Source organism: Dipodomys spectabilis, unplaced genomic scaffold (genome assembly GCF_019054845.1).
Source record: "Dipodomys spectabilis isolate Male_0828 unplaced genomic scaffold, ASM1905484v1 ptg000085l, whole genome shotgun sequence".
In the NCBI taxonomy this organism is placed as follows: Eukaryota; Metazoa; Chordata; class Mammalia; order Rodentia; family Heteromyidae; genus Dipodomys; species Dipodomys spectabilis.
The window spans coordinates 6,072,226-6,085,178 of NW_024870762.1; the positions used below are offsets into that span (position 1 = coordinate 6,072,226).

General features: G+C 48.7%; 1 protein-coding gene across 1 annotated transcript; it reads left to right on the forward strand.

Moving 5' to 3' along the window:
- The first annotated feature begins 24 nt into the window (after window positions 1-24).
- Window positions 25-9,898, forward strand: Gnl1 (G protein nucleolar 1 (putative)). Its single transcript, XM_042684053.1, has 12 exons — window positions 25-430; window positions 845-1,010; window positions 1,381-1,517; window positions 1,619-1,770; window positions 1,887-1,958; window positions 3,653-3,860; window positions 4,029-4,124; window positions 4,516-4,710; window positions 8,042-8,220; window positions 8,294-8,456; window positions 9,046-9,186; window positions 9,550-9,898. The coding sequence occupies exons 1-12, from the start codon at window positions 358-360 to the stop codon at window positions 9,789-9,791; spliced, it is 1,824 nt and encodes a 607-aa protein (XP_042539987.1). The 5' UTR covers window positions 25-357; the 3' UTR covers window positions 9,792-9,898.
- Window positions 9,899-12,953: the final 3,055 nt, after the last annotated feature.

The following is a 12,953-nucleotide window of genomic DNA, read 5'->3' on the forward strand; positions in this document are numbered from 1 at the left end:
AGGCGCCAGTTGGTAGCGCCCGTGACGGAGTTAGCCCGCTCCTCCCACGCGCGCCTCCTTCCCCTCAGCCGCCGCGCTTGTCGGTCCCACTGGCTCTCCCGTGCCGGTAGCTCACCCCCGCATCACCCCCTCGCCCGGTTCCTAGAGGGAAGTGACTCCGTTCCCCTCCCACCCCCACCCCTGTCCGCCTTTTCCTTTCAGGCAGCCGCGGCACCTCGGTCGGGCCCGCCCGCTGACGTCACCTAGCCCCGCCTCCTCCAGGGTCCCGGGCCCTTGCGGCGGGGGCTGCCCCGGGGGGGAGTCAGTTGAGGCGGCGGGAGCTCGGCGGAGGGCGGGCCAGGTTGACTGGTCCGGGCCATGCCGAGGAAGAAGCCCTTCAGCGTGAAGCAGAAGAAGAAGCAGTTGCAGGATAAGCGGGAGCGGAAGCGAGGTCAGTGCGGGAGGAGGGGGCGGGGCCCGGGCTCCCGCACCTCTGGAAGGAGGGGTGTGCCCGCCGCACCTCTGGAAAGGGGGGGCGTGGGAGGGGTGGTAGGCCCGTGAGGATCTGCGTGGGAGACCGCAGAGGGGATTCCCCGACTCCAGTCCCCTGCACCTCGGGAAGGAGTGGGGAAGGAGTTGGGGGAGGGGGGTCCCTCCTAGCTCCAACGGGGCGCCATCCTCCAAGTTCCCCGGCGGAGTAACTACCCCCACCCCCAGCATCCTGGGAGGGTCCGCCCGGGAAGGGTGCTGGGAGGTCTGAGGCCCAAGAGAAGTTGGGTAGGCTGGAGACCTGGCTGGCCGGGTTGGGGGTCCTTCAGTCCCTGAAGAGTGGGCCAGCACTGGCGTCACCGGCCCCTCCCCGCAGGGCTTCAAGATGGGCTACGCTCCAGTTCCAACAGCCGCAGCGGGAGCCGGGAGCGGCGGGAGGAGCAGACCGACACCTCGGACGGGGAATCTGTGACCCATCACATCCGTAGGCTCAACCAGCAGCCTTCCCAGGGCCTGGGGTCGAGAGGCTACGATCCAAATCGGTGAGGGAGGGAATGGGGCGCCCACCTGGAAATCGGAGTGTGGGCAGTAAAGGTAGCTGCTTCTGCTACTGCTGCTGTTACTGCTACTACTACTGCTACTGCTTCTACTGGAGGCTCGAAAGAGGAGACAGTGGGGTTCTTTCTGGAGCAGCCTATAATCCTCCCTTCTAGAGGGGCTGCAGAGTTTTGCTTTTAAAAGTGGTTGAAAGGATCTTTCTTGACAGACAGAGTAGTGGGTAGTGGGGGGAGGCGGTGTGTTAGGCCTACTGAAAGAGACTTGAACAGGTTGAGATTGGAAGGTTTATAAAGTTGCCAGACAAGGGAGAAAACTGGGAGTGTGTGGCTGGATGTGTGGTCCCTGTTCTTTTAGGTACCGGCTGCATTTTGAACGGGACAGTCGGGAAGAGGTGGAGAGAAGAAAGAGAGCAGCCAGAGAACAAGTACTAACTCCTGTCAGTGCGGAAGTGCTGGAGCTGGATATCCGAGAAGTCTATCAGCCAGGCTCAGGTAAGTGAGAGCAAGGCATCTGGATGTTTCTCATCAGCAGTGCTCTTGGGGAAGGGTAAGAGCTGTCTTATACTTGCTTGGACTTTTTCCTGATTTCCTAGTCTTGGACTTTCCCCGACGTCCTCCTTGGAACTATGAGATGTCCAAGGACCAACTAATGAGCCAAGAGGAACGGAGCTTCCAGGAATATCTTGGGAAGATACATGGAGCTTACACTTCTGAGAAGCTCAGCTACTTTGAACACAACCTGGAGGTGACAGTGGAGTGGGGTCCAGCAGTTGGGGCATTATGACCCTGGAAAAATTGGTCTGGGGTCAGTTTGGACAGGACTCTGGGTTAGATTCTCTTCCGTTGATCTTGTCTTTTTAGACATGGAGGCAGCTGTGGCGGGTGTTAGAGATGTCTGACATTGTCCTGCTCATCACTGATATCCGGCATCCAGTGAGTACTTGGTTTGAGAGTGGGCAAAGGGGAAGAGGGAGGAAAGTTCTTGTAGGGGAAGGTGAGCGGCTGGAATCAGAACATGGAGAGGTACCTTTTCCTATTCATTTTTGTTTTTTCTTTCAGTACTGGGATTTGTACTCAGCTAGGTGCTTGCTAGGCAAGTGCTTTACCACATAATCCATAATATAAGGTTTTATATTTTTTGTCTTGGGTCAGCCTTAGACTGAGATCCTTCTACATATACCTCTCTCATTATTAGCCCCAGCTTGTTTTTTGAGATATGGTCTCACTGTTTTTGCCCAGGCTGGCCTCAGTCCGTGATCTTCTTATCTCTGCTTCCTGCAAAACTGGGGCCTCCTTTGTTTTTCCAGCTCCCTCTAATGTCTACAATCGGGAATTTAGTCCCACTCAACCCCAGGTGTTTTGTGCTGGTACCAGGGTTTAAATTCATGCTTTCAGTTACCTTTTTCCACTCAAGGCTGGCATTCTACCACTTAAGCCACAACTCTACTTCCAAAGTGCTCATTTTGTTTTTGTTGTTTTGTTTTTGTTTTTGTCCCAGTACTGGAGCTTGAAATTGGCCTGGGTGCTATCCTTAACTTTTTTTTTTTTGTTTGTTTTTTTGGGTCCGGTTGTGGAGCCTGAACTCTGGACCTGGGCGCTGTCCCTCAGCTCTTCAGCTCAAGGCTAGCGCTCTACCACTTGAGCCACAGTGCCACTTCCAGGTTTTTTCTTTTTGCTTATGTGGTGCTGAGGAATCGAACCCAGGGCCTCATCCATGCAAGGCAAGCACTCTACCACTGAGCCACCTTCCCAGCCCGGAATTCAGTTTTTTATTCATCTCTTGTCATATCCTTTCACTTCTCCCCTGTCCCGATGACTTTCTTTTGTACTTCCCTTGATGAAAAACTGCATGTCCTGTCTTCTATCCTACCAGAACTAGACCAACAGAAAATTCCAGGGATTCTGTGGAGGCAGCTGGGGACTTCCCCTGCCCATCCCAAAGATGCCCTTTCTTCCTTATCTCATTTCTCTAGTGCGGCCACATCAATTGCAACAGAATCCACCTGGAATGTAGGGTAGTGGTTAAGGCCATAGACTGCTGCTGTGAATCCTGACTCTGCCACTTCACTGTTGTCCTTCAGTAGAAAGAGGAAGGTCTGTGGAGGACATTTTAGGTTGGAGTTTCTAAATGAACCTACACGCACATACAAATACACATGTGCATGTGTACATCCATATACACAAGCACATTCACACACTCATGTTCACAGTCATTCATACTGAGCACATCACACGTGCACATACCTGCATGCATGCCTGTATGCATGTCTACCCACTTGTACAGATTTTTGCACACAAAATCAGGTATTACTTTCTACCTCAACCTCCATTCCTGTTTTGATCCTAGCCCTTATCTCAATATGCTAGGTGTTGCTATTTTCTTTTCATATCTCTCATTGATTTTTATATTTAATCATGACCTCTAGGAAGCTCCATGAGACTTGCACAGGTATTACTAACCCCTGCTTTGTCTTTTTTGTTCAGTTTGGCTGGTTTACTGTTTTTACTCCAGAATCTGCTACTGCCAGGGTCTTGTCTGGGAGCTGTGCCTTGTGAGTGGGGAGCTGGAGGCAGAGATCTCTGGGTGGACCTCTCTTCACCCTATTCCCTTAACTACTTTGTCCTAGGTTGTGAATTTCCCACCAGCACTTTATGAGTATGTGACTGGAGAACTTGGGTTGGCCTTGGTGCTGGTCTTGAACAAGGTGGATCTGGCCCCACCAGCTCTCGTGGTTGCCTGGAAGCATTATTTCCACCAACACTATCCCCAGCTCCACATCGTCCTTTTCACTTCTTTCCCTCGGGACCCTCGAACTCCGCAAGAGCCTAGTAGTGGTGAGTGGGCAAGGAGGAATATATCATGGAAGAAACGGGTGGCAGGGGACAAAGGGAAGAGCAGAGAAGCTTACTGGCGAGGGGTAACTTGATCTTGGGCCCAAAGGTGGTGGGAGAGATGGGCTGTAGAAGCCCATTTCCTAATCCTCTGGTGCCATCTCATCTCAGTCTTGAAGAAGAGTCGGAGGCGGGGAAGAGGATGGACTCGAGCCTTGGGGCCAGAGCAATTGCTGAGAGCCTGTGAAGCCATCACTGTGGGAAAAGGTATGTGCTTGTTGGAGTGGGGAGTGGGGGGAGGTGGGAGCTCACAGGCAAGACCTGAGGCTTGAAGTCATTTTGCTCATCTTTCTGGAAGTCAGTGTCTATTATAGATATGCAGAGGGATGAAATAAGGAGCAGACAGGCACAAGGTAAGCAGGAGACACATTGGCTTTGTTACCTTACATCTTCCATGAACTCTTTAGAAACTCAGACCAAAATGCACATGATTCCAGAGTGGGGTCAAATGAAGGCTGGAATTCTCTGGCTTGAAGTTGTACAGGTTGGCACTCTATGATTCCAGAGGATGCTAGTGACATCAGCTGTGCAGGGCACAGTTCGTCCCACCCTACGCAGTGACTTTAGTGGGACCTGTTTTATTTCTTTGTCTGAGCAGTGGACTTGAGCAGCTGGCGGGAGAAGATTGCTCGGGATGTGGCTGGGGCCACCTGGGGCAATGGCTCTGGGGAGGAGGAGGAGGAAGAAGATGGGCCTGCAGTCCTGGTGGAACAGCAGACTGACTCAGCAATGGAGCCCACTGGCCCAACTCGGGAACGCTACAAGGATGGTGTGGTGACCATCGGCTGTGTGGGTAAGGACAGGATAACCTGTGTCCAGTGGCCTCCAGGAGGCACTGTGTTTGAGTACAAAGAAGGCCTTCTGGTCTCTTGAGAGTAGCCTCTACTAGGAGTCCTCGCAAGGCTGACGGGGTGATATGTTGGAGTTAAATTCCACCTTTTCTCAGCTGGATGATTGTGAACAAGTCCTTTAACTACGGAGTCCTAGTTATTTTGATTATAAAAATGAAAAGGTTGGGCTGAAGGTGTAACTCAAGTGATAGAGTACCTGCCTGGCAAGCACCAGGCCCTGAGTTCAGACCCCAATACTGCCAGAAATAAATACATGAAAACAAACATGCCATACTGAGTGTCAGTGGCTCATGCCTGTAATCCTAGCTATTCAAGAGGCTGAGATCTGAGGATCAAGGTTCAAAGCCAGCCCAGACAGGAAAGTTTGTGAGATTCTTATGTCCAATTAACTATAAAAAAAAAAAAAAAGCTAGAAATGGAGCTATGGCTCAAAATGGTAGAACACTAGCCTTGAGCAAAAAAGCAAAACCAAAAACAAACATGTTTATACCCAGTTCAAGAAAATGGATGTGAGGAATGAAGGGCATGGTATTGAAAGAGTGTGACAATGATTGGCACATAGTGATAACAGTAATAATGGTTATTAATTTAACTGATTGTTAAATTTTTACCATTTATGTGGTACATAACCACATGCCAACCTTGTTCTGAGGTGATATGTGAATATTCATTGTCCCATTGTGGTTCTTATTTCCTAGTGCAGGGATCGCTAAGTCATAGCAGGAGCGCAGCAAGTATTAGTTCCCTTCTGGATCTGAGCCCTTTCACTCTGTGGTCAGAGACAATCTCCCCTTGACTAAGGGCTTTGTCTCAGCTCCCATTGTGGGCAGAGGCTGTTTGATTTAGTTCCAGGGTCCCTTTACATTGTGGATGGGAGAGGTGACAAGACCTTGGCAAAGTTGTGGTATCAGATGCTTTTGGAACCAAGAAGAGCCCATCCCAGAAAAATAGTAGGGATGCCAAGTAGACGCCTCTTTTTCACTGTCTTTTTTGTTTTGTTGAAAACCTCCCTGCCTGGTGGGCAGTTGCTTCTCTTCCCAGCCATTTCACCCTGGCTTTCCATCTTCCCATTTCTGACATACACAGTCTTTCCCAGGGGCCTCTGCTGTCCCTCTCAGTGGCCTCTGTGCTAACTTGTTGTTGTGAAAGGAAGAGTGTTTGCTGTGGTACAGGCAGTCCTGAGTTGGGATTTCTCTCAATTCTCATTCATTTATTCATTGAGTAAACACTTTATTAAGCACCTACAGGTGCCAGATGCCATTCTAGGGATGGAAAATGCCTCTGTGAAGATGGCAAAAAGGTCCCTACACTTATGGAGCATGTTTCTTTGTGAGTAAGTAGATGTGTGAACTGAAGGCAGACTAGGAGCAATGAAGTAAAGCCCTGAAGAAGGAAAGAGTACTTAGAGAGGAGGGTTCCCCAGGGTAGACACCTGGTAAGGAGATGAAGTTCTGGGAAAAGTGTCTTGAGAGCCAGAAGGCCAGTGAGTGACAGGGTCTTGAGGTGGGAGTAAGTTTAGTGATTCTGGTTTGCAAGACTTGAGGGATGTGGAGGATGGAGGATGGAGACAGAAAAATGAGGGAAGATGGTCACAAGGGGCCACATCATTTTGGGTCTCATGGTTGTGGACTTTAGTCTCAGTATCATGAGAAGCCCATGGTAGATTTAGCACAAGGAGTGACAGTATTTGATTTCCTTTTTCAGAAGTTCATTTTGCCTACTAAATGGAGTGTGAATGGTAGAAGATGAGCAAGAAAGGAAGCTGAGAGAGCAGTCAGAGACCTCCTCATTGGTCTAGAGCAGAAATGAGAGCTGCTCATAGCAGGTGGTAATGGGTAGACAAGGTCAAAAACATATTTTGAAGGTGGAGAGAAAAAGATTGTTGATGGCTTATATTTCATACATAAGAGAAAGCAAGGAATAAAGAACTTCCAGCCTGGCACTGGTGGCTCAAATCTGTAATCCTGACTACTCAGGAGACTAAAGATCGAGGATTTTGGTTTGAAGCCCAGTGGGGTCAGGAAAGTCCATGAGACTTTTAGTTCCAGTTACTCATCACAAAAGCTGAAAATGGAACTGTGGCTCAAATGGTAGAAAACTAGACTTGAGCAAAAAAGTTCAGGGACAGTGCCTAGGTCCTGAGCTCAAGTCCTGAGTTCAAACAAAAAAACCCCCACAAAACTGAACTGGGAGGACTAAGGAAGGGAATAATCTTTGAGAGTGAAGTATAAGCAGTGAGGACCAAAGTGCTGGACTAGAGATCTGGGTAGGCCCCGGACTTGGCTAGAAAGATGGAGAGAGGAGTAGTGAGTCTCAAGGGGTGCTAGGTTTCTCATTATACAGGTCATGATATTATTATGAGATGCTAGGACTGAGGTAGGAAGGATCTGTTCTGTGAAATGAAGAAACAGGCTTGAAAAGTTCAGTATATTGCCTTGAGATCACAGAGCTGTAAGTGAAAGGCTGAGATTCATTGTTGGCGGCCAAATCCTTATTCATAGTTTGCAGTGTTACATCACTTCCTTATTTTCTAAGCCTTGGTTCCTCTTCATCTACAGCAGGGATGGGATTTTTTTTTTTTTTTTTGGTCGTGAGGCCTGAACTCTGAGCTTGGGCACTGTCTCTCAACTCTTCAGCTCAAGGCTAGTGGTCTACCACTTGAGCCACAGTGCCACTTCCAGTGTTTTCTGCTTATATGGTACTGAGGAATTGAACCCAGGGCCTCATGCATGCCAGTCAAGCGTGAGCCACCTTCGTAGCCCGGGATGGGCTTTTTTTTTTTTTCTGCCAAGGACCATTTAGACATTTATGACATGATTTTCAGGTGATACAAAATTACCTGGAGGCAGATAGGACTGGGCAACAAAGGAACAGAGCTGCCAGGCACCGGTGGCTCACATCTGTAATCCTAGCTACTCAGGAGGCTGAGATCTGAGGATCTGAGGATCACAGTTCAGAGCCAGCCTGGGCAGGAAAGTCCATGAGACTCTTATCTTCAATTAGCCACCAGAAAACCAGAAGTGGAGCTGTGGCTTAAGTGGTAGAACGCTTGTCTTGAGCTGAAGAGCTCAGGGACAGCGCCCAGGCCCAGAGTTCAAGCCCCACAATCAACCAAAAAAAAAGGAACAGAGCATGTGTCTGTGCTATCATGTACCAAATGATTTTACAGGCCTTACACAGTTGTCAGGACAGTCTTCTGATCTCCAGCCTTGCTACAGCGCTACTTGCCAGAGCAAGGGCCTGACAGACACTGGTTTTCCATTCCTTTCTCAGGTTTCCCCAATGTTGGGAAGTCCTCGCTGATCAATGGACTGGTGGGGCGGAAGGTCGTGAGCGTCTCCAGAACCCCCGGCCATACCCGATATTTTCAGACCTACTTCCTTACCCCTTCTGTGAAGCTCTGTGACTGTCCCGGCCTCATCTTCCCCTCTCTGCTGCCTAGGCAGCTGCAGGTATGTGGCAGAAGGATGGGAGGAGGCTGAGAAGGTGGTCCACTATAGAAGGTACTGAGTGCTGTTCCCGCAGGTTCTTGCTGGGATTTACCCCATCGCCCAGATTCAAGAGCCCTACACTGCTGTAGGCTATCTGGCCTCCAGGATCCCTGTGCAGGCAATCCTCCACCTACGCCACCCAGAGGCTGAGGATCCCTCCGCTGAGCACCCCTGGTGTGCCTGGGACATCTGTGAAGGTGAGTTCCCCACCTGGCCTGGCTGCTGTGACCTTGCTTCCCTGTCCCTTTCTCGTGTCCTCTTCCAGATTCTGCACTTAATGAAGCCTTTGTTCACTCACTTCTAGATTTTTGGTTTTTTTGGGGGGTGTGCCAGTACTGGGGTTTGAACTCAGGGCCTGGATGCTATCCCTTAGCATTTTCGTTCAAAGCTGGTGCTCTACCACTTGAGCCACAGCTCTAGTTTTGACTTTTTTGGTAGCTAATTGGAAATAAGAGTCTCATGGACTTTGCTGCCTGGTCTGGCTTTGAACTGTGATCCTCAGATCTCATGCTAAGATTATAAGCATGAGCCTCCAGCACCCTGCTCCTTTCAGGTTTTTGTTTTGTTTTGCTAGTTTTCATTAGAGATAACTGAGTCTCAAAGTTTGTCTGGTTGGGTGGGTTTTGAACCTTAATCTTCAGGTTTCAGCTTCCTGAGTAGTTAGGACTACAGGTGTGAGCCACTGACGCCTGGCCACTGGCCTGGAATGTTTTGAGGAAAACTGGTAGGACTTTTATGGGAGTAACTGGAGCCTGATGCACATGTTTCTCTCCTTTCTCCTTGCAGCCTGGGCAGAGAAACGTGGGTACAAGACAGCCAAAGCAGCTCGCAATGATGTATACAGAGCGGCTAACAGCCTCCTGAGGCTGGCAGTGGATGGCCGCCTCAGCTTATGTTTCTATCCCCCGGGCTACAGCGAACAGAAAGGTCAGAACCCAGATATTCTTCCCAGCCCCTGCTACAGGATAGGCAAAAGAATGTGGGCTTTGGTGACCAGACAAGTGAGGGTTAAATGTGGGTCTGTACCTGCTGGCCAGTTGTGTTTATTAACATCGCTAAGATGTTTTCCAGATTTACACTCCTACCTAAAGGTGGTTGTGAGGTTTAGTATGAACAAGCTTCCACTCAGTGCTCTTCATGTAAGGTTAGATGAATGAATGAATTGAATGAATGAATGCCAGCTACTAGAATCATTGTTTTTTGCAGTCTTTGCCTTTTCCTCATCTTTCTCTGGTTTTAATCCCTTGCTCAAAAATCTCCTCCATTTTCTCTCTTCTTTATGTTCCCCAGGCACCTGGGAGTCTCATCCAGAGACCACAGAGCTGGTGGTTTTACAGGGCAGGGTGGGGCCAGCTGGTGACGAGGAAGAGGAGGAGGAGGAAGAGCTGAGCAGCTCCTGTGAGGAGGAAGGAGAGGAGGACCGAGATGCTGATGAGGAGGGAGAAGGGGATGAAGACACCCCAACCTCAGCTCCAGGGTCCTGCCTGGCTGCCCGAAACCCTTATGCCCTGCTGGGTGAGGATGAGTGCTGAGTCCCCATCTAGAGCCATCTTTCCTCCCAATATCTTTGCTTTTGGACTGATCTGGAGGCATCTCCCGTCTGCCACCCCGATTGTGAATAAAGATTGTCTGCTTTGTAGCCCCTTCCCAAGGTGACGTGAGCTTGACAGCGGCTGTTTTGGGCTGACAGCTATGGGAGGTTTCTCTCCTCTTCTCCCTTCTTTTCTCGTGCCTTCTCTTTTCAAGGCAAGTTCTTAACTCATTGGGTTTTTAGCCACTCTCTGCTGCGCACCCCATACATGAGGACAGGAGGCCTCAATCCAAACCTCCTGTGTAGTTTGTGTCCTCCACTGTGATTTGAAGAGTAGCCCTTTGTGCCCCCTGCTGGCACACCTGGGATATACCAGGATCTTCTGGAAGGAGTCTTCAGAGCTGAGGTATCCAAATGAAGTTTTTTGTTTTTTTGGGGGGGGGTCGGTCGTGGGGCTTGAACTCTGGGCTTGGGTGCTGTCCCTGCGCTCTTCAGCTGAAGGCGAGCACTCTACTGCTTAAGCCACAGCACCACTTCCAGTTTTCAAGTGGTTTAATGGAGATAAGAATCTCCAGGACTTTCCTGTCCAGGCTGGCTTTGAACCGCGGTCCTCAGATCTCAGCCTCCTGAATAGCTAGGATTACAGGCGTGAGCCACCAGCACCCGGCTCAAATGAAGTTTCTGTAGGAAATTTTCAAATTCAACGAATATTCATTGAGAGTCTTACTATGTGCCTAGAAGGTGATAAACACTGAATGTGTAAAGATGCACAAGCAAGGCTTGGCCAAAGCTTATAGTCAAGACCCCATAGGGCACCCAAGGTGAGGTATAATGTTTTCTATGTCCAGAGTCTCATACAATATAATTCTAGGACTTCTTATTTATATAAATTTTTAGTTACGACCCACCTGCTTGTAAGAATATTAAATGTGCATGAGTAGAGACTTAATAGCACACAACTTGTGTGAACATTTATGATTTGCACAGAACAGCCCTTTCAGGGCTCTGTTAAGTTTCATTATTTACAGGTCTTGCAGCTAGTGGACAGCACAGAACCAACTTCCTATGACCTATTTAGTCTGGTCTGGAATTAGAGTAAAGATGACCCACTGTAGAAGCTGAGCCAGAAGTTGGCAGGTAGCACCACCTTAGAGGGGCATCTGTATTTCAGCAAAGATCTCCCTTGTGAAGCAACCCAAGCTAGACATTTAGGTTGAATTCCTGGAGAAAGAGGAAAATGGACTTTGTAGTATTGACTGCCACGGCATTGTCTAGGTTGGCTGGTAGCAAAAGCATAGCTTGACATGTTGACTGTTGAGGAGAGGCAAGATGGAGAGGGAGGACTACTAGATTCCGTTTTCACTTCACCTGTATCACTGGGAAGTTTCTCTAATGCCGCAGAAACCTTGCCAACCAAGGAACAAAGGAAACTACATTAAAGACAGGCTGAGGGATTTGAGCCATTCCTTCGTGCACCTTCCTATCCTGTTAGTGCCGGTGAGGACTTAAGTACTGGAATTTACACTCTAGTGGAAAGTTTAAATACTCCTAGCCTGTGAATGTGCTTGAAGGTTACTCAGAATGTGCTAGAAAAAAAGCTCTAGTTGGAAAAAGTTGAGTTGCATTGGGACTCTAGCCTCCCAGATGAAGGCCAGCTGAGCTTCCCTTGAGAGTTCATGATGTTCAGAGGTGCTCAGGGATTTCTCTGTTGCAGGCATGGACATTAGGTTCACGTCTTCAAGGGAAGAAAGGCAAAGCAGGATTGTTGGTTCTCCTGCTTCCTCCTCAGCTGCTCCTCACTTGTCTATTATCTTCTGCTGTTGTTTTGTCAGGGGAGGACATGGGAGGGGCTGAGGCTGAGGATGAAGAGACCAGGGGCTGGATGGGCATGGGGAGCTAGAGACAGGACAAGAGGTAGTCCCACCATATGTACTTCCAGGCGCTGTCCGTGACTCGGACTTGATAGGAAAGTAATGTGAGGAAAAGCACCATGTGAAGAGACAATCAGGAAGGGGTGGGAGACATGATGCAACAAGTGCCAGAAGCTTGTGTTGAAACTGAAAGGACAAGAGAAAGCAGGGTTCAGCTGCCCATGCCAGCTGAGCTTCCTTGCCTGGGTCAGTCATGTCTACTATGTGGATACTTAGCCAGTGAGGTCTGGAGAACTCCAGCCCAGAGAAGACAGGGCTTCTCTTCCTATGCTAGAACTTCATTTGAACCATCCCATTCCCTTTTGCAGATTAGGTTCCAGTCTTGGTTCTGGAGCTGGTAGTTAGGTATGTTCCAGGGCAGTTTAATTATCTAAGCTTCTGGATTTTTTTTTGTCAGTTGTGGGGCTTCCAGATTTTTGAGTGGTTAATTATAGATAAGCACCTCATGGGAACTTTTTCTGCCCAGGCTGGCTTCGAACAGTAATCCTCAGATCTCAGCCTCCTGAGTAGCTGGGATTACAGATGGGAGCCAGCACCCAGCTGGTGGTTGTTTTTGTTTTCCTTTTAAAATCAGTATGGTCAACACAAGTTTGTTGGAAACAGTATATGTCAAATGTTAAATTCTGGGACAATAGAAATTGAACAAAGTCCCTACTCTCAAGGACTGGAACAGCCAGATACTACAAATACAATAGAGAAAGATTCTGTAGCCCTAGGTAAGTTACACATTGTCGTACATGTACTGATTGCGCTATTGTAACCAAGGTAGATGGATATACTATAATCAAGTATTCGTTCACCCATTGAATATGTTGGGCATTGAGCATTTGTTGCCAATCACTGCTAAATGGCAAGTTTAGAATGGGTCCTTTGTGGAGCTCATTATTGGAGAATGAAAACGAGTTGGTAATTATCAGAATGTCATGAGGAGAGTGGTGGAGACCTCATAAGTGGTAGTTCCATATGGAGAGAGTTTGGGATACTGGTGGGAAAGGAATGGGGGTTGGGGGTAGACGTCAGGGCTGAGTTAAACTCCAGGACTTGCCCCACCAAAAAAAAAAATCCTTGGGGGGAGAGTAAGAGTATGCATCCCTCAGCTGTCTCCAGTGGAGACTATCCGATTCCTTATCAGAGACCACAGTTACTGAGAGGGTAACATTTTGCTTTTCCCAAGGTACCTTAGGATCTTTTCTTTTTTCTAACTTTGCTCATATAATTGTAAAATAATCATT